Source organism: Rhinoderma darwinii, chromosome 6, assembly GCF_050947455.1.
Source record: "Rhinoderma darwinii isolate aRhiDar2 chromosome 6, aRhiDar2.hap1, whole genome shotgun sequence".
NCBI classification, from domain to species: domain Eukaryota; kingdom Metazoa; phylum Chordata; class Amphibia; order Anura; family Rhinodermatidae; genus Rhinoderma; species Rhinoderma darwinii.
In genome coordinates, this window is record NC_134692.1 from 34,215,780 (window position 1) to 34,237,912 (window position 22,133).

General features: G+C 42.0%; 1 protein-coding gene across 1 annotated transcript in view; it reads right to left on the reverse strand.

Moving 5' to 3' along the window:
- The window catches only part of OLA1 (Obg like ATPase 1), a 131,664-nt gene extending 109,970 nt beyond the window's left edge, over positions 1–21,694 (reverse strand). Inside the window, exons 1-4 of the mRNA XM_075831130.1 lie at positions 21,561–21,694; positions 17,201–17,301; positions 11,490–11,633; positions 8,782–8,909 (exon numbers count right to left, since the gene is read on the reverse strand). Of these exons, the coding sequence (XP_075687245.1) occupies positions 8,782–8,909; positions 11,490–11,633; positions 17,201–17,301 (373 nt within the window). The 5' untranslated portion in view covers positions 21,561–21,694. The remainder of the gene's footprint in view (positions 1–8,781; positions 8,910–11,489; positions 11,634–17,200; positions 17,302–21,560) is intronic.
- Between the last annotated feature and the right edge of the window lie 439 nt (positions 21,695–22,133).

Genomic DNA, 22,133 nt, shown 5'->3' on the forward strand with positions numbered 1-22,133 from the left:
GGGGCAACGTTAATCTAAGACAGGACTTCAAACATCTATTGCTGTGATTAAAGCCGAAAAGGTATGTGGAGAACAAAGATGAAATAAGACTGAAACAGTATAAAGTTGACTTTTAGACCAAAAGCAGTTTAAGGTTTATAAAAAAAAAAAAAAAAAAAATACTCAAGGGACACAGGCCGCACAAACTAGTAGAAAAAAGCAAACCTCTCACAGCCAGCTGTCACTTTCTAGTCTTTAAACAAAAGCAGAGACACAAAGGAAGTTTTGAGAAGGAGCATCGTCAAGACCACCAAAAAGATCACTTAAACAAAGTCAATGACCAAGAGGAGAGAGAAGATCAATGTAAGGCCAAAAAGATGTGCAAGGTAACACTTCAAATGACTAAACGTAGCAAGACTCTTGTAATCCCGGTATCAAAGATGCACCTAACAGCATAAAAGGTGAAGCAAACAATCAAGACGCCTGGAAGTAGTATGTTTGGGAAGGAAAGACCACACAAAGATCAGGTTTTTTTTATAAAGAATTCAGAGTAATTCATGAAAAGTTTCTGTAGAATATTAGACAATACTATGCTATAGAATACTATAAGAAAAAAAAAAAAAAGGACCATAGAGCCAGACTCTCACATGCAGTTTTTGGTGCATCTAATAGAAATTTTTTTTAAAAGGGGGGGGGCTTTGTTTCCGGTCTTACCAAAGTGGTTTGAAGAAGATTGCATATGTGAATCAAGTCTAAAAAAGCATAATCCCCTGCTCCTAACCTATACAGCTCCAGGCGTTGCTTGATGGTAAGGTCAATGAATCATATTTACTAAAAGTGAGAAAGGCATCCTAGATACATATTGGGAAACATCTTATACCATGCAGATTTTATATAGTACAGAAAAACTGCTACATCAGATATTTTTGTCAATTTAATTTGCCCCATTTTTGCATAACATTCATTTTCATGTATAAAACCGGTCCTTCAGATTAGATATTTTGTCACCAATTACCATTAAAAACCAAAAGGTATAACATAACAGCCCAATCAATCTATAGGTTAGACGCTAATGCTGCCCATATACGCGAGTGTCGGTGAATCCCACCGACAATGTTATGTGAATGGGGTCGCGACTGTCCACTGACGGCAGATGTTGGGTGAGACGAGGATAGGGCATGTTGGATTTCAATAATTGAATAGGTCTGATTCTTTTTGTTTGCCCTGAGATTAGCGGTTTCAGAGTGTCTGGCAGCAGCTGGTCTCATTCGTCCCATTAAAATAAACACGTAAGCTAAGCTGAGCATGCATGTTTATGATGAGTTCAGGGGAGTTAGCGGCCGACTGACAGCTTTACAGTGGAAACCTTTAAATATAATCTGTCACCTCTAAAAACCCTTAAAAGATGCGGATTCTGAAACTGCAATTTTTATCTTTCTACTCACTTGCATTCCCCTCGCTGTTGACGTGTCCAAGCAGTCCTCCACATTATATTGCCGAGCTTCGTAGTCCTCTCTATGCCTCAGTATGCAGTGCACAGACCGTCTGCAAGTCTGCCGCGGGGTAATGCAAGGGAGTAGAAAGGATACGAATTGAAGTTTCGGAATCAGCGTCATTCAAGTTATTTATGGATTACTGTCGTTTAGGGGGTTTTCGGAGGTGACAGAGTCCCTTTAATCATTTTAAAGGGACATAAAATCTGTAGATCTATATGCCCTCCATTTGCTGAGCAGTGGATTGTAATTGTAATCTACTGCTTTCTGTAAGCAGTCACTTCAAACTGGGCTGCAGCTGAAAAGTCCAGGAGAATAGGTTTACCCCATGATCATTGCTTTATTTCACATATATCTCCAGTTCTAAAACGTCTTGGAAAGATTAGAATACGGTACATAATTGTGGCTGATGGTTGCAGCTCTTTAACAGCTGCAGGTTTTAGGTTCAGCAGTCCTTTATTAACATCTGCAAGCCTGACTGGTACAAGAAAAGCCAGCGCTGTGCACATCAGAGCCGTCGAACCAGTGACTCCATTGAGACATTTCTGGTGACAAGCCGAATGGCCTGTGAGACTTTAAACATTTGGACACTAAATCATTTACAGGCTCCCATTCTGAAAACGTTTAGGCTCTACTGGTATCCTAATAAATGTCAACTATCCCACCAAGAAGAAATTATGTAAATGACTGCACTATACTGCAAAGACTGGTGGCGCTGAGCCCGTACATCACAATTCCCACTCTCAAGACAATCACTGTATAATCGGGCGTGGCAAAGACACTTGAATAGATTTGGTTTAATGTTATTTGCTATTAAAATACTCCTTTTTACTATGGTCCTTTCAAGGATATCTACCCCTAGGGACCAAGGATTACCCATAAAGAGGTTTAAGCGAGCTAGGCCTGTTCTTGGAAGGCCGACACTCCTGAATAATGCCCACCAAAAAACTCAGGCCTCTGCATTTTCACTATCGTTCCTGCCAACCCTCTGCCAATTCACTATCCAAAGTAGGCAGTTGTAATCAGGGCAATTTATGATCAGTGTGAAGTTATCCATAGACTTTCATCTCACGTCTGTGAGGACAGCTCAACTGTTCCTAAACGTCGAATAGTTTTTCCAAAGAAACGTCTGCGGTGCTACCTGGCAGCTGCTTATCTCCCTTCCTTCATAGAAATAGCAAGCCCACTCAGGAAAGACGGCTGCCGATCATTTGGCTGACAAGTAGCTTGTGTGTGTGGAAGGCTTGAAGGGAAAAGTTAAAAAGATATTCTTATAGGTCATAGATACATCGTAGATCACGTCTTTGATTTGAACCGTCGCTGATTTTCAGAATTAAATTCATGGCTTAAACTTCTCCAGCAATGCTCAACAAATTTTGTTAGGGTGTATTCATATGTGCGATTTTTCCAGCTTTCCGTGACAAAACTAATAGCATGTTATGATTTTAAAGGGAAAAAAAAGTGGGGAAAAAAACTAGCACGTGTGAATACACCCTTAGTGAAAATCTGACAATAGTGCAAAGCGCATTGCCATTGATTTGAATGGCGGGAGCCTTTGTCTCAAGAAGACAACTCCTTTGTAGATTGAAGACGCGATGGCTGATTTTGCCTGGGGAAGCTGCCGCTGGCAACTGCTGCAGAAGAAATCCAGGATTACATGCGGCTATTCAAAAGAATGGCCAACTTTAATACAGGAATGGCTCAAATGCACAAAAGTGAGAGCCGCTGTTTGTCTCGAGAATGAGCCCCCCCCCCCCCTTACTATGACATCTATATGTCCCCTTATAGGGAATATGAACAGGGGTTGTCTTTGTGAAACAACGACCTTAAAGGGAATGTGTCGCTAGAAATTTTTTTTTTTTTCAGTTAAACAATTATTATTTGAATGATTACACATTGTTTTAATTTTTTCACAAGTCAGGAAATATTATAAATTAGATTCTAATTTATAACATTTCCATGTGCTGGTCACTAGAGGGAGCAGTTCCCAAAATTGCAGCATGGTCACTGTGGTAAATTAACCTCATTGATTTATGCTGCAAATTTGGGGTGGACACACTCTCCTCTAGTGTCCTCACACAATCCCCCCCCCCTTCTTCTGTCTAGTGCCAGGAAAAGGAGGGGTTTGAAGGTCTTCAAACCTCCTACACTGTGTGCCGCCATTTTCTGAGCGACTGCACAGTGTAGGAGGATTAGATACAGGGCTCAGCAGACAGTATCACACAAACATAACACACACATTACATACACGAACATAATACACACATCACATACACGAACATAAATTACCTGCTCCTGCCGCCTCCGCTGGTCTACGCTCCTTGCGCCTTCGCTTCGTTGAACATATGGCCGGAAGCCGCGGCCGGAAGTTGTCATTTTACTGTCCGGCAGCGGAGCCAGATTTCGCTCTATGAACGAGCTTCGTTTTGGTCTGTATCGGAGCGGCGCATGCGCCGTTCCCACACAGACAGCGTACATTATAGTGAATGGAACGGCTCCCGCTCTCATTCTCTAAGGAGTTGTATGTGCCGTATTCCAGCTCTGTATGTGTCGTTAATCGACACATACAGAGATGAAAAATAAAATGGCAGCCCCCATAGAGAAGTAAAAGTAAGAACACAGTAAAAAGTTTAAAGTCACAAGACTAATAAATAAAATTGTTGTTTATATTTTATTAAAAGCAATATAATAATAATTTAAAAAAAAGAAACATTTATGACACTTTCCCTTTAAGGCCACATTTCACACGATGCGTATAAAGTGTGAATTTTTCTGCGGCAAATCCAGTTACTTTGGAGATGTCCAAAATTACACCGTTATTGGACTAAGGTACGAGAATAAATGAAAGGAATTGCACCCTTTGAGACAGATCATGATGACATTTTGATTTTGTTGGGTGACTGGACTGGGATTGACACCTTATATAATAGATTACAGGTACAGTTAATTCTTCAATTATTATTTTTAGCATGTCTGGAAATTCTTAAGAAATTGATATCTGGTAACCCTCCACTTTTGTTTGTATGGAAGATTCAAATATATAAGAGCATATTATATGAAAGATCACACTTTGCTGTGGAAGTAGCTATTTTAAATCTAAATGGAAGTCTTGTATTGATCTTTTGTAACAACTGAAAAAAACCTACGTACTAGAAGATATGTAAAAGCCATATAAATAAATCTATTTTTTAATTTTATTTTGGGATTTTTTCTGGTTGGGGTGGTGCAAAATAAAAAAAATGGGAGGAAAACGTATTTGTTATTTATATGTGAAATTGTATAAATAATTTTTTAAATGTGATATATATATATATAAATATATATTTATGATGTACATAACACTATTGTTTTGTGAATATAAAAAGTTTAAAAAAAAAAAGTGTGAATTTTTCTGCAGCAAATCTGCAGCCCGCTACAATACCAGCAAAATAAATGTGTTTAGACGTAATCTTATCTACACATTGCAGAAATTCTCCATATGTAAATTGACCTGCGGTGCAGATTTTAAAATCTGCAGCATGTCAATTTATCTAGCGCTTCCGTCTCAGAATTGTATCTGACAAGAGTATATATATATATATATATATATATATATATAAAAAATAAAAAAGCACCAAAATCCACAGCACAAAAACTGCACCTGTTTACGCATAACAATGTAAAATCCTCACGAAAGAAAACCTATTAAGTGCAGATATTACCTGTATTTACCTGCAGTTTTGATGCAGATTTTCCGCATCAATTCCTACGTGTGCATGTAGCGTTGATGTTTTTACCCATTGCCCTTACAAATACAGTAATGGGCCATTTAACAGACCCACAAACTAACTCAGATTTCCATATATGGATTTCAAGAAAAGAAATAAAAAAAATACTAAAAAAAAGTTAATATAAAGGCTTTGATAAAGTAAGACAGTATATTATAGTGAAGGGACTCGCACAGCGTGGCAGCCCCTAGGGAGAAAATAGGATATAAAGGAAGCAGCAATCATTTCATAACTGCCACTACTGTAAATCTCCCTGACAAGCTAAATAAAGATTGCATTGAAATCATCTGCGAGAGCGAGCGCATCACATCAGACCAAAGCATCACGAAAAAATGCTATCTTCTTTATAGAAAATATCAATGGCCCTATGTTGTGTTTATTTCTAATACATGCGCCGCAGAATCTATGGTCATCTCTGAAAATGAATCACCCCTGCAGACATTGAATTAATTATTTTAAAGGAATTTCCAGGCACTGGAGAAAAACAAAATGTATTTTCTAGACAGGGATAGTGGATGTAGTGAAGATAATATTTAGTGACATTTTCCGTCTTACTGGGATGCCGGTAGCCGGAGCGCTTCATTGCTTTGCTACTGTACTTCCTAAAGGAGGGGAAGCATCAGTAGTTCTGTGATACGCTAAAAACAACATTTCCCGTGATACCTCCTTCCCCACTGCTCTGCAGTCTAGGACCACCCCACGTGCGGCATGTGATTGAACAAGTGAGATGGGGATGGGGTCTATGCTCAATAAGCACGCGTTGGCGCTAAAGTGGTGCATGCTCAGCAGCTCAGAAACCTAGCCCTTCCCCAATGTACAGCATGCGATTGATTATGTGACGTACATTTGGGGGGGGGGGGGGGAGTCTATTTCATTACAGTGAAAAACATGCCTGTGCGGTTATGTGACTGCCATAACGTTTTAGAAGGTATATTAAAAGTGTAAATACAATGAAAAGTGCCTTCGCTTGATCTAAAAATAAGAGTATTTAAATATATATATATTAGTCTCGGAAAACCCCATTAAATTGCATTATAAGAACCTCAGATTTATAAATATAGTAAATTTAATAGCAATGCAATATAAAAAAAAGTATTCAACCGTTGCATATGTCTTAGTACCCACAGGGTGTTTCTGCATCTTGTTTGCTTGCATTAAAGGGGTTGTCCACCTTCTGACAACTTATGACCTATCCACCGGATAGGCCATCAGTATATCATCGGTGCGGGTCCGACATCCAGACCCCGCACCGATATGTTGCTACGGTGGCCTGCGGTCACTGGATGTTATGGCACATAATGCTCTGTACATAGCATAGAGGCCGAGCTGCAGAACTGCAGCTCGGCCGCTATTCCGTGGCCGGAGCCAACTGCTTCCGACATGTACGTCCGGTGCACAGAGGCACCGGACCAGCTGATCTGTGCGGGGCCCGAGTGTCGGACCCCCACAGATGATGTACTGATGACCTATCCGGTGGATAGGTCATCAGTTGTCAGAAGGTGGAAAACCCCTTTAAATTGCAGTCGCAGCAGATCGCACCTGCCCCTTTATGTCACTTTATTAGGAGGTGCTGGCTAATCGTCTTGACTATCACCCTATATTATTTCTCCATCAAAACTGGCCAAGAAAAAAAAAAAAGATAACACATTTTGCCACAGAACAGTACAAATCTAAAATTGAAACTGGTACAAAAAGTTTTATAAAATAGTAAATAGTTTTGACTAAAAATATTCTACCATTGTTTGTATACTGCTGTGCATAGCAGCACATTTAGTTTTATTTTTTTTCTTTGCGACATAGCGTTTGAAACAAGACGCTTTGTGCTTCACAAAAGTACAATGAATATTTCTCCTATAAATTAATGGCTTGATTGGTAGTGAGAAAAAGCTGCATGGAGCTCTATTTGCATGACCAGGAAAAATAAACACAACAAGGCACATGTAAGAGCGACATTTCTCAAAAGGAAAACCCCAAAACTTGCTAAATTTACCCCCATCTCATGGTTGCCAGTATTTTGTGCTAAATATGTTGGTTGTTTAATATCGCCCCTCTGGCAAATCTTTTTACAAATATTTTGTACATGTTGCAGAACAGGATTGAAAAGGTGCAAATTTATAATTATATAGTGCACATCACTTACGCCAATTTTGTCATGCACAATGTGCCACTTTTCTGTTGCATTTCATTTAATAAATGTGCCCGATGCCTTCTAAGAGACAGCTGAAAGCTGAATGGTTGGAGATGTCACATAGGACATAGCAGTGCGACACGGCCAGAAGCAGTCACACCTCATTGCCAATGTGCCAATGATGGGATTTGCTATTACATGGCATAAACCGGCCCATAGCTCTAAAGCAACACTTTACAAATGCAGATTATTTTTTTATTTTTCTGAAAATTCACAGGTATACTGGAATCCCCCATTGCATACGAATAGACAGAAAAATTACGTAGAGGTACCCCACTCCGATAAAGCAAAACCGACTCATAAAGCGTCTTATTTTCTACCTTATGAAAGTAGTCGGAGTGAACCAATGATGATCTTGGCCCAGCATGGGATTTGCAGAATTATTGAATGGGAGGTCTCGCCGGCCTGTCTCCTGTCACCAAGCAGCACATAAACTTGGCCTCTGACAGCTAAAATCAGAATGTCTCCATATATTTAGCAACTGATTGTTAAGTACCTTGTTCTATCTAGAAATGACAGATTCATGGATGTCTAAAGACATTTTGCATAATCCGATCTTTAAAAGGTGAACATTAAGTCGTGTTACTCTGCGAGCCATGCAATGACGACCAATCCATCTAGTTATTAATAGTGCGTATCATGTAACGTGAACAGACGTGCATCGTGGGAGTAGCATGTTCACCATTGCTGGGACCAGTAGCTCAGATGGCAGCTGGGATCTTCATTCGCAAAAGCAATATAATTATTAGGGACGGCCTTACTTAGCAGGTCTATGGCGTAAATTACTTGTCCAGGACAGATCATGCCGATGGGTAGCAAGTAAGTAAAGGATTAACAGAACACTTGAGAACACGAACACTGAAAACACATAAGTGGATAAACACAGCTTACGTGGAAGATGCCGTGCAGATGTAGCAGCGTCAGATAAAGCTTTATATAACTACAATAGTTTAGGCTGGTCATTGGCATAAGGGCCTGTTAACATCAGCGTTCGGGTTCCGTTCACCCTTTGCGTCAGAAGAACCGATGAATGGAAACTACAGCTTCCGTTTGTATTACCATTGATTTCAAATTGTAATGCTTCCGTTTGAGTATTTTTCAGTTTGGTTCCGTTCCGTAAAGTTTTCGTTTTTTTCCACGGAAACAATAGCGCAGTGGTAATGCAAAGGGAAGCTGTAGTTTCCATTCAGCTTTCCGTTCCTCTGATGGAAAGGTTGAACGGAACCCAAACGCTGATGTGAACGGGCCCTTAGAGAACCGATGGATGAAGAGTGTTGGGACGCCAGTTTGATTCCCCTATATTAACATACACATTCAGTTTGTCAAAAGTGCGCGGCCATCAGCTGTTACTTACGCATAAGATGAAATATTCCATCACAGGCACTGATATGAGACAGAAAAGCATTCCCCAAGCCTTGGCCCGCACTGGCCCCTTTCACAAGGCCAGCGATGTCCACCACATTCAGAAAGGCTGGAACTTTGCTTTAGAATAAATGAACAGAATCATTATAGAAGTCATAGTAAGGAAACATTAGATCTCTGCAAGAAACATAAATCATCAGCAATGTATAGTGTTCTTACAAACTTCTAATCAAAATAATAGCTATAATGTGCAGCTCAAAGTAGAATATAGAACATGCAAAATATATGTCAAGGCGTTGTGCTAGGGCTGGGCAATTAATCGGGAAAAAAACAAAACCGAAATTTAGCGCAGATAACCAATGTCATCTTGCACATTTCGTTTTTTCCCAGTTTCAACTGCATCTGCGTCCCTGCTCTTCTGTTCACTATGTAACGCTGAGGGTATGTGCACACACACTAATTACGTCCGTAATTTACGGACGTATTTCGGCCGCAAGTTCCGGACCGAACTCAGTGCAGGGAGCCGGGCTCCTAGCATCATACTTATGTACAATGCTAGGAGTCCCTGCCTCGCTATAGGACCACTGTCACGTACTGAAAACATGATTACAGTATGGGACAGTTGTCCTGCAGCGAGGCAGAGACTCCTAGCATCGTACATAAGTATGATGCTAGGAGCCCGGCTCCCTGCACTGTGTTCGGTCCGGTACTTGCGGCCGAAATACGTCCGTCAATTACAGACGTAATTAGTGTGTGTGCACATACCCTGAGAGATGTCTCTGCCTCGCGCCTGTCTGTGCCGAGCCGTGAGCAGCAAAACAACTGTGTTCAGAACAATGTAGTTCTACGGCTGTATTCACATGGACGTTTTTTAACGGCTCGTGAATACGGTCGTCAAAAAATAGGACATGTCCTATTTTTTTTGCTGTTATCCCGGTCAGACGTTCCCCATAAAACTCCATCAATCAGTATTTAACAGCCGTTTTTCAGGAATCAACCCTTGTGACGGCCGTTAAAGACTGATCCTGGCCAAGAGGACTCCCAGGCCAGAGCTACTTTAAGCGTTGAGCCCAAGGAAGCCCTTGACGTGACTGCCAGAATCCCCGGCAACACTCTGGCCGGGGATTCTGCTCCTAGAGATCGCCCCTCACGTCACTCTCCATATATGGACAGTGATATCAGTGGATCCTCCTGGAGCGGAATCCCCGGCTAAAGCGTTGCCGATGCTCTGGCCGGTGATTCTGCAACTGGAAGAGCCCCTGGCGTCACTATCCATTTATGGACAGTGACGTCAGGGCATCCTCCTGGAGCGAAATCCCCAGCCAGAGCATTGCTGTAGGCAACACTCTGGCCAATGGAAGGGGGGTGTGCGGCGCTATCTACAGTGGGCACTGTGGCGCTATCTGGGCACTGTGGCACTATGTGGATGTAACGCGGACGGCCACCGACCACCGCCTGCTTCCCCCTGACTGTCTGGCCTACCAGGTACTTTATCATTACTAACTCTCACAGACTCTGTTGATCAGAAGCTGCTCCGTTACGGGGAGTGGTCAAGTGGGTCCACATACCTGCCAGTTGTTACAGTGGACACTATCTACAGTGGCACTATCTACAGTGGCACTATCTACAGTGGCACTATCTACAGTGGCACTATCTACAGTGGCACTATCTACAGTGGCACTATCTACAGGGGCACTATCTACAGGGGCACTATCTACATGGGCACTATCTACATGGGCACTATCTACATGGGCACTGTGGTGTTTTCAGGGGATTTGGACAAAAAAAAAAAACTCAAAAATTAAATCCATCACTTATTTTCAACCACCTAAGTCTACATTCACACGACCGTGAAAAAAAAAATGCCCATTAAAAAGTTCCCCTGTGCCCATCTACTGGCAGGGGGTGCCATCTACTAGGGGGTTGGTGCTATCTACATGGGGAGGGGTGAGAGGGAGCCCCTGATGCCACTGTACCTACATGGACAGTGATGTCAAGGGCTTCCCCAAGACGGGTGTCCATGGCGAGAGATCTTGCGATGCTCTGGCCGGGGACTCCATAGTTGAAAGCCCTGACTTCACTGTCCATATATGGACAGTGCTGTCAGGGTCTTCCCTCGGCCAGGGTCAGTTTTTACCTGCTGTTACAAGGATTGATTCCTGAAAAACAGCTGGTAAAAACTGATCTATTGAGTTCAATGGGAGCCATCTGGCAAGTGAAAAGGGCCAAAAATAGGACATGTCCTATTTTTGACGGAAGGTATTCACGTGCCATTAAAATAAACGGCCGTGTAAATACACCCATAGTACTCCAATGTTCTGAAAACGGCCACTTGACGGCAGTTAAAGAAATGGCCGTCACACGGACCTTTTTCACTGTCGTGTGAACGTAGCCAAAGAGGACTGTTTATTTGCCATATGTAATGATGGAGAGGGTAAACCAAAGGCAGGTTGAATTCCCTTATGCACCAGAGGAGCATACAGGGTTTGGAGGACAGCCCTCTTATGACTGGATTTATGGTCACAATTAAGACTCTTAAGGTTATAATTATGCTAAGGTTTCATAAACTTGTGCAAAAGGGTTGAATATATTAGTATTATCTGGATCAAGCAACTCAAATGGAGATAGACTTCACGTCCGAGTGAGTGTTTCTGCATACAATCATCCGGCTCATGTATGTTTAAAAGTAGAAACTCATACCTTACTGGCTTGTGATGTTGACACAGAAATTCAAATCTCTGGTCTGGGATGGGCACCCTGCTCTCATTTGGATTAATGGTGCAAAACGGAAAGTTTTCCGCAGCTGCCTGGCTCTTCGTCAACACATTAAAGAAAGTTGATTTCCTGTTAAGGTAAAGAGAAGGCGTGAGGAGTTCGTTTTATGGGAAATTCTGTACAATGTAGGCTCATATTAAAACACATAACATAAAATAGCAGTGACCGAGCACTTTATTTTACCCCCCCCAAAAAAAATATATTAAAAAAAGTTACTTTTCTCATAATGCAAAATTACAGAACAAAAATAGTTCACAACAAACTCCAGTTCATCTTCTAATAAGGGCCGGTTTTCATCAGCGTTGGCTTTCCGTTGAGGGGTTCCGTCGGAGGTTTCAGTCGTGGAACTCCTCAACGGAAAGTCTAACGGAAACCACAGCTTCCGTTTGCATCACCATTGATATCAATGGTGACGGAAACATTGCTAATGGTTTCCGTTTGTCACCATTCCGGCAGGTTTCCGTTTTTTGAACGGAATCAATAGCGCAGTCGACTGAATGGAAACCTGCCGCGGGAGCCCGGCTGGGACTGATCCATGGCAGAGGGGCACAACTGACGGACACCAGGTACTATTACTCCATATACCCCATCATATTTAAAATGTTGTCCCATGGACCAGAGGGTCGCTTTAAAACCACTGCACCGACTTACCTGAAGGTACAGAACGTTTAACCCCTTCGGGACGAAGCCATTTTTTGATTTTTCGTTTTTCACTTCCTGACTCCCAAGAGCCATAACTTTTTTATTTTTCCGTCAAAAGAGTGGTGAGGGCTTATTTTTTGCGGGAGGAGTTGTAGATTTTATTGGTAGCTTTTAGAATACCATATAATGTACTAAGAAACTGAAAGAATATTATTTGAGGGCTGAAAATGGAAAAAAAACTGATTCCTCGATTGTTTTTTGGGTTTTGTTTTTATAGCTTTCAAGTCCGTTAAAAAACGACAACTTTATTCTGTGGCTCAATAAGATTATGGTGATACCAAATTGATAGTTTTTTTTATATCTTACTACTTTTAAAGAAAAAACTTGAAAAAAAATGTTGTGTCACCACATTCTGAAAGCAATAACTTTTTTATTTTTTCATCTATTGAGCAGTGTGACGGCTTATTTTATGCGGTACGAGTTGTCGTTTTCATCAGTACCATTTTTTAGTACATACAACTTCTTGATCAATTTTTTTCGAGAGATATGTTGACCAAAAAACAGTGTATTTGGCAGTTGAAATTTTTTATGATGTTCACCGTGCACTTTAAAAAACGCTATATTGTAATAGTTTAGACTTTTACTGACACATCGATAGCAAATTTGTTTACTTTTTTTGACATTACTTTAGAGGAAAAATGGGAAGTTTTTTTTTTTTTTAAACTTTTAATGTTTTATTATTTTTTTCACTACTAAAAACTTAATTTCACTTTCTTTTTACTTATTTGCCCCCTAGGGGACTTGAACCAGCGATCGTTGGATTGCTGGTACAATATGTTGCAATACTAACATATTGAATATATTGTAATTTTTACAATCTTCTGCTAAGACTTGCCACAGGAGCACAGAGGCAGAGTGAAAGCAGTCCTGGGGACCTTCATTAGGCCCCGGGGCCTCCATGACAACTGTCGTCACCTCCCGATTTCATTGCGGTGGTGGGGGGGGTGAGCTGTCGGAGGAGGTCGCCCAACTCTTTTCAACGCCTCAGATGCTGCGGTTGCGATTGAATGCAGCATTTGAGGGGTTAAACAGCCAGGAACATCGTGATTGCTGTTCCTAGCTGTTAGTCCCGTGTGTCAGCTGTAAAACACAGCTGACACCCGCAGCATATGGAGCGCGCTCGGTGCATAAACGCACCCCACACACTATCAGCACCGTAATGGCACGGCGGGATGCGTGAAGGGGTTAATAGCCATCTAAATAAAACATAGTAACGTTAAAAACAGGCCTTGGACCTACTACTGTATTACCTCCATTTATGTAACTACAGCGTGATGAAAATTATCAACATTCTCCTTGGCAAAAAGCCCAGAATATTAATATAGCAGACGTATGAACAGTAATCTTAGAAAGTTAAAGTGTAATTCTGCTTTTTAACAAAATATCAGAGTTTTAAATCTACATTAAAAAGTTAATAACTCCGTGTGGTAGAAGCAAACTAGAAAGAGGTCACCATGAAGTGTCAGGTCACAATGTGAACGGAGAAACTCATGGTAATGTAATAAATATGTGCAGCAGTAGATTGAGTTGTAGGACAATATTTCCCCCATTTATATACGTTACTTCATTAAAAAATTCTGCCGGTTGCCCTTGGACCTTTTCCTTGATAAATCAATATGGACAACATCACTGCTCCCACAGCTACCGTCACTCAGAGACTGTCTAATGACAGCCACATTGGATGCCACCCTACTATAAACAAAATATAACTAAGAACTGATGAATATTATAATTGTAGGTCTTTACATTTTTAAGTGCAAATAAACATCTTCATTTCTATTATAGGACAATCCAAGACTATAGGATATAGTAGCGCACTCCTGCAAACAAAACAATATTCAATGGTCAGACCATATTATGGGGTTTGCCAGTCAGTTTGCCTTGTGAATGTTTTTTTACTTCTCTCTGAATAAGACTGCGGCTGCACGCCAACGTTAGCCGCGATACAGGTGATGCATACAAAGATTGTGTGCGGCGATGCGTAGATGTTAGGATTGTAAGTCAATATGGTCGCTGTCGGCAACTCGCAGGTCGTAAATCGACCATATTCACTATTAGGGTATGTTCACACGCTTACTAAAAAAACATCTGAAAATACGGAGCTGTGTTCAAGGGGAAAGTTTTTCACTGCGTTTGTTACGGCCGTTTTTGGAGCTGTTTTTCTAGAGTCAATAAAAACGGCTCCAAAAATGGCTTAAGAAGTGACATGCACTTCTTTTTCACAGCCGGTTTTTTACATGGCCGTTTTTAAAAACGGCCGCGAGAAAAGATGGCCGGTCAGAACAGAACGCCATTTTTCCCATTAAAATCAATGGGCAGAGGCTTCTGATGCTTTCGGCCGTTTTTCGGATGTTTTCGGGCCGATAAACGACCAAAAATAAGCCATGTGCACATACCCTTATTACGATGCAGGCAGGGGGACACAGCGATATCTGGCCCCACGATCTGTGTTGCGCCTAAGTCACAGTGTATCAAAAAAATAGTAAGGATGCACTCCTTAATCGTTGGTGCTATTGTAGGTTCGGGTTGTACCCCACTAATAGAGATCGAGAAACCTATAAGCACTCCAAGAATAAAAGGTCGTATAGATCCCCAAAAGGAATTATTTATTTCTTATTCATTCCACAGGGTTCAGTATGTACAGAACAAAAAGAGGTATAAATGCAAGCGATCAGTATTAGACGTTTCGGCCCAACCTAGGCCTTTCTCACATTCGCTGCAAACAGAAAAACAAAAATACACAATAACATAACTATTGTTATGTACACCTTACTGCTTATACAGGATACCATGTATACCATACAATTATCTTTGTATATGATTTTATTTGCATTTCTTTGTATTTGAAAACTTGAATTTGTATATGTACCATTATTTATTTTTTCCATTTCAAAAACAATAGTTATGTTATTGTGTATTTTTGTTTTTCTGTTTGCAGCGAATGTGAGAAAGGCCTAGGTTGGGCCGAAATGTCTAATACTGATCGCTTGCATTTATACCTCTTTTTGTTCTGTACATACTGAACCCTGTGGAATGAATAAGAAATAAATAATTCCTTTTGGGGATCTATACGACCTTTTATTCTTGGAGTGCTTATAGGTTTCTCGATCTCTCTAAGTCACAGTGTAGCCCTAGCCTAACTTAGAACCTACGTAACCGAATCAGTGCACAATACAATATATTACTTCCTGTTAGGGATGCACGATGCATCGAAACTTCGATACGGTTTCAATACTCTGCATCCCCAAACGGTTCGATACCGTTATTTCATGTATTTCGATACTAAGCTGTGAGGCCGCACAGCTCAATATCGTAACACATGAATGTATGAGAGCGGGGCTGCGGATGTGTAATACAGTCATTGCCGCGCTCCTGAGTCCTGACAAGTGCGCGCCGTCAGGGTGCTGCGATGCGGCCATCGCTGCACAAATGAGCGGCGGCACTGAAAACCGAACATAGCGGGCGCACTACAAAACACCCCCATGTTCTGTCTTCAGTGCCTGCGCTCATTAGTGCAGTGCCGGCCGCATCACCGCACTTATTGTCAGGAGCGGGGCAATGGCTGTATTACACAGCCGCAGCCCCGCTCTATAATGGCGGAGATCAGAGAAACCTCATCTCCGCCGCTATTCTCCTGAATGCTGCAATCAAAGCTGACTGCAGCATTCAAGAGGAAAGTGAGAAGGGGGGGGGATGCCACTGGATCGCATCACAGGAATCCCTGTGACGCGATTGAGGGACATACCATATATGGGCAGATAGCCCAGGGTCCATTGAAGGACCCCAGGGCTGTTTCACCATATTTCCTGTTGTTAGGACTTACATTAAAGTTTAAAAATAAGGTAAAAACAAAGTAATATTAAATTTAAAAAAACCACACACACACACCTTTTTTACAATAAACATTAAAATAAGTCTCAATACATAATATATACACATATTCGGTATTGGCGCGGCCGTAATAACCTGCACAACAATTTTTTTGCGTCATTTATGATGTGTACGCGGTAAAAAATATAAAGTAAAAACTGCTTTCTTTCACTTATTGTGAGGCGCGAGGTGTGATGAATTTAACCTCCACGTGCCTCACATTAATAGTAATTAACCCCATCATGTACCTTACACATTAACCCATTATGACTGAGAAACACGATGGGGTTAATTACTATTGCGAGGCACATTCAAAATTCATCATCACACCACGCGCCTCACATCAGAAAACGGAAGAACTCTTTTTTTTTTTTTTATTACTGTTGGTAAAGTATCGTTTTGGTATTGAAATCGCAATACTACACAAAGTATCGGTATCGAAGTCCAAATTCTGGTATCGTGACATCCCTACTTCCTGTTATCAGTCACTTCACACTGGGGAGAGAGTGGTTGTAGTGCTTTTCAACTGCACTTCTAATTAGATGTCCAGATAAACCTCTGTTCCCGTGATATATACTTCATACTCCAGGAACATTTACATACCACTGTGAGAATATTAATAGCGGTGTGTGAGCTTTCTCCGTAGAAGAGGTTTTGGCGTCGTACAGCTGTCTCCACAATCAGACCACTCTATCTGCCCTTGCACCCCCCACTGTCGCTTGCAAAATTCTGCGGTAGATGCGGCTGATACTGTACACTGCATTTCTTCAGCTTTCATGTACAAGTTTTTGTCAATATGTTCTCGTAATAATGAGGCCACACTGTATAATAAATGTATTAACATCTAATAGAAAATCTGCAAAAGGGCCACGACTTCAACACTTTTTTTTTCTGTTCCCCAAAGACCTCAGCTGCCATTTAGCTCTGCTTTTTAAGGTTGCACCAAGGCTGACCTCAATGTCCCTTCAGTTAACCCTTCATGGACATCTTACAGATGTCTTTAAATTGCAAAACTTCAAAACACTTTTCCATATGAAATAATAAGGATGCATTCAATTACATACCCTATATTTGGCAGTCCCACTATTCCAATCTTCAAAGAGGTCCCAAATCTTCCAATAATCGGATGCTGTTTTGGTCCATCGTCTGCTTTCTTGGGAGGCATCTAAAGTGTTAAAAAAAGGGGACACCTAATCACTCTCTATGGCTATCAGTTGTGACCAGTGAATGGAAATGATAAGCAGGTACCTTTTTTGGAGCCATTATCGCATTGCTTTAAGAGATGACAAAGAATAGTGTGAAGATTAGATACAGGAGCATTTCTTACACAGTTTAAATATGGTGAATGCTTTAAATCCATACCAGGCGCTACAACGGCAGACACCCAAAAAGCTAAGAATAGCAGAGTGGCAGAGAACCACAGCGAATAGCTGAGCACTCACTTTCTAAACATTACACCTGACGCCATCAATATGGGCAAGTGACAGTGTCAGAGTCTTAGCACCACAGCAATGAATAGAGAATGAAGTGTCAGCCATGCTGGGAAAAAAAAAAACACCACTTCTGCTCACAATTCTTGCTTTTATATAAGGCCAGGGCTACTCTGACACTTTTTTTGTAGCGTTACTGATTGATTTTAACTATTGAGTGACTGCTGCAGTCCAAGATTGCATGTAACTGAACGCAGCTGTAGTTTTTAGGCTATGGACACCTTTAAAATCTTTTTATATAAAAATGTATCAGTGTGTTTTGACCAACTTTCTAAATACTTTTTATTAAAAATTATTTTTACTTTTTGAGATACAGCTGTTTTGTATTCAGTCTAGACAGCAGCTGTATCTAGCGCTGTAACCTGTATCCGTCAGATCAGCAGCACTGACTGGTTCAGTGACCGCAGGATCGAGCGCTTACCGATGACATGTAAGTTCATAACTTAGGCCTCATGCACACGTCAGTATTCTGGTTAGTATTTGGAGGTCAAAACCAGGAGTGGAAATAGATAAAACCTATAATGGAAAGATTTGCACCTCTTCCATGTTTTGGACCCACTACTGGTTTTGGCTTCCAAATACTGACGTGTGCATGAGGCCTTAGATGTGATCGATATCAGGTGGATCCTGCGTACCCGCTGACACTGAACCCGCTCGTCCTCTGACCCATCCAAAGTTCTCCTCACTGCAGTCTCGCACTCGGGACCCCTGTTCTCGTGGCTGGTGGGGGTCCCAGTAAACACACTTATCACCTATCCTTTGGTTGATAGGTGATAAATGTTGATTCTGCAATCACCCCTTTAATCTAGCACCAATTGGAGGTGCAAGAGTATCAGATTTTCTGGATTATTGGACAGTCAAAGAAATGCATTTAAGGTCCTATTCACACGGTCAAATTTTTGCGCTGGAACCTGCCGCAAAATTCTGTCTCCCATTAATTTCAATGGGAGTCAGACGCCTCTTTTTCCCATTAGCTGATTTTTTTTTGTCAGGTAGCGGAAAAAATAGCGTCCTGCTCGATCTTCAAGCGGATTCTGCCCAAACCTCCCATTGAAGACAATTAATTCCATGGCAGATTTTGTGCCCTGACCCGCCTCAAAAAATCCACTGTGTGAACTGACCCTAAGGGTATGTTCACACGACAGCGTCCGTAACGGCTGAAATTATGGGGATGTTTCCGCCTGAAAACATCCCCATAATTTCAGCCGTAACGGCATGTGCAGGCGCTTGAACGCCGCGTCCATTACGGACGTAATTGGCGCTGCTATTCATTGGAGTCAATGAAAAACGGCTCCAATTACGGCCAAAGAAGTGACAGGTCACTTCTTTGACGCGGGCGTCTATTTACGCGCCGTCATTTGACAGCGGCGCGTAAATATAAACCCTCGTGTGAACAAACGTCTGCCCATTGCTTTCAATGGGCAGATGTTTGTCAACGCTATTGAGGCGCTATTTTCGGACGTAATTTGGGGCAAAAACGCCCGAATTACGTCCGTAATTAGTGCGTGTGAACATACCCTTATAGTGAACCGTCATGAAGAAAACCCCAAATAATAAATTATTACAAAATCTACTGCAATGGTTCCCCAGCCGCGGTACATGGCCATACACAGACAAATGTCGCAATTCGATAACTATCTAATCTGTATGGAGGTTTCCAGACTCTCCCCTGGCGGCAGATGTCCGGGGAAAGATGGTTTGCATTGGTTAGATCATAGAACCCTTAAAATGAGACGATATTACAGATGTGGGGATTTTTGGGAAATCAGAGAAATTACATCATTGATTAACTCTGCTTATTTGTTTGGTCTATCCACATCATGTATCACAGTTCTGTGCTGGAATATCAAACTTCCCGGACATTTGGATTTTGAAATAAAGGAATTCAATTGTATGTTAGAATCATATTTAATATCCTACTAAAGTAAAAAAATGTAGTAGCGTGCAGTTCCCTTCACAAAGTATGGACTTGAATAACAGCAGAGGGAAAAACCTTCCCATAGGTAAAAATAAACTGTGGGTAGAAGATTTTGGGCTTACGCAGTTAATACTAAACTGATGACATTGATAACAAAACGGTTCACTATTAACAAGCATTTTCCCCTATAATAAATACAAGCCCTACTCTTTTGTTAAAAACACTATTGTGTTGTTTCTTAGCGATGGCTGGTTTAAAGGATGTCAGTGGCGTCACTAGCACCAGGCATCCCGGATCCTCAGAACGCGGATACAGTACATACCTATAGCAGAGCAGACCATAGGCCCTGACATTCTCGCTCTCATAAGCCACAAGCCGCTTGAGTAAGTTGTAAAAATGGGGAGGGTGTTAGAAACGTAAGAAGCCAAAGACGTTTTGGCAGAAAACTTCAGACAAGAGTCAATGTTGGAAGTAGTCGTGGTCTGGGTCGAATGGAAAAGTGAACGACTCCAATCAGAGAAGACGTCACCTGGGAGTCACTGGATTTATGTACTCTGTTCACTTATATGGTCAGCAGAGCGTCTGTGTAGGACTGATATCTACTTCTGCGTGGTGACTGTATGGTGGAAATATTGGTCTTCGTGTAGTGGTTCAGTGACAGTATGGTGGCATTATTCCGTTTCTAATGTGGTGGTAATATGAATGCAAAGTGTATAAACTGAGCACAGCCTACTCCCTGCATATAGCTCCGCCGTGCCTGAAAACTAAGTGTGAACTGAGCCTTAAAGGGGTTGCCCGACATTTAATGACTTTGTGTTAATGCTTGTAATTTATAAATGGAAATACATTTGTAATATACTTACATTTTCCAAAGTGGCCCTGTTTCCAAATCCTGCCGTGGGGGACTTGACTGGTGACGTCACTCTCTGCACTGGCTCTGCCGCTTTGTTGATCTTGAATTCTTTGCCGGGTAAACGACACGTCACTTGTCACGTGGTGTATATCGGCTTGTTCTGCTTCACAGCCCGTAACGCGCATGCGCTGTCACTGCTGTTCTCGCGGTCCCTGCTATTCTCGAGATAACAGCAGGTGCCGCGCATGCGCGTTACAACAGAACAAGCCGATATACACCACGTCCCAAGTGACATGTCGTATACCCGGAAATTCAAGATCAACAAAGCGGCAGAGCCGGAGCAGAGAGTGACGTCACCCGTCAAGTTCCCCACGGCAGGATCTGGAAACGGGGCCACTTTGGAAAATGTAAGTATATTACAAATATATTTACATTTATAAATTACAAGCATTAACACAAAGTCATTAAATCTCGGACAAGCCCTTTAAGGATTTCAGACGGGTGTTTTGGTTTTTTTTGCAACCATATTACGGACACAACACCTAGAACTCACGCGGTACATAAGAACCGGAGTTAGAGCACCACAGGCTTCAGGGGCCGCAAGACCCAGACCCTATGGTTACCCCACTATAGAAACCTATGGTCACATACGCCAGCTCCTCTTGTGGGGGTCTGGGCCTCGCAGCCGTATCACGTGAGGTACGCGGATCATGAGGCTGCACTACTGCCTAACGGACATACATGCAAATCATTCCGATGGCGGAAAACCGTGAGCGTGTTTAGATATCAGCGCGTTACACCACACGGTGATTCACAGGCATTTGTTCTTATAGTAGACGGGTATTTTGTCACGGATACTAATTTTCGCAGGCATCAGGTGATTTGCGCGTGCATCCATCGGATAGACTGTGAACCGTCTGCAGACAGCGATTGACATCTCTTCTACTAAGAGGTTCTGCAGCAGCCGTGACTATGGAATGCAAGGACAATAATAATACCAATAATTATTTATTTTCTATGGCACAGCTGTGGAATGAAGGGCGGCTGCAGGCTGCTGCTGCTTGGTGAATAAGCTGAATTTGCACAACACACACGTGTAATGACTGCTACAGCCGAGCACGCACAAGCTCCGTGATGAGAGAGACAGGCATTCTGCAGCTCACCTCCACTCCAAAACACGTGTCTCTCCCGGGAAGCTGTCGCTGAGGAACGGGTGCGGGGCCTCACGGATTTCCCAGTCACGTTCAGAAGCAGCCGGCGTCCCAGAGACGGAAGAGGCGTGGCGACTAGAGTGACGACACAGAACCCCAGCGTCCTATTGGTTGGTTGATTGGGTGAGAGGTCAGGTGACTGAACATGCTGCTTCCTGACTTCCACACAGGCGTTGTATGCGCCGAGCGCTGCCGCTGCTGACATTATACAGAACGTGTCTGTCCTCACTACAAGGCCTCATAGGAATGACGTGTCAAATGCTGGTCCCATTATTTGTAATCCTATGTATTTATAGAAAGTCACCAATTCTTGATATATTTAACGTTGCTGTGCTGTTGAATGGAGTCTATTGTTCCCTGTTATCAGCCATTGGGGACTAAGGGACACGCACAGGGTAAACACTATGGATTTTCCACCACGGATTTCATTGTGTAAAATCCGCAGTGTATTACAGTAACCGCAGAGTGGATGAGATTTGATCACATCTCAACCACACGCTGCATAAAAAATCCACCGAGAAACGG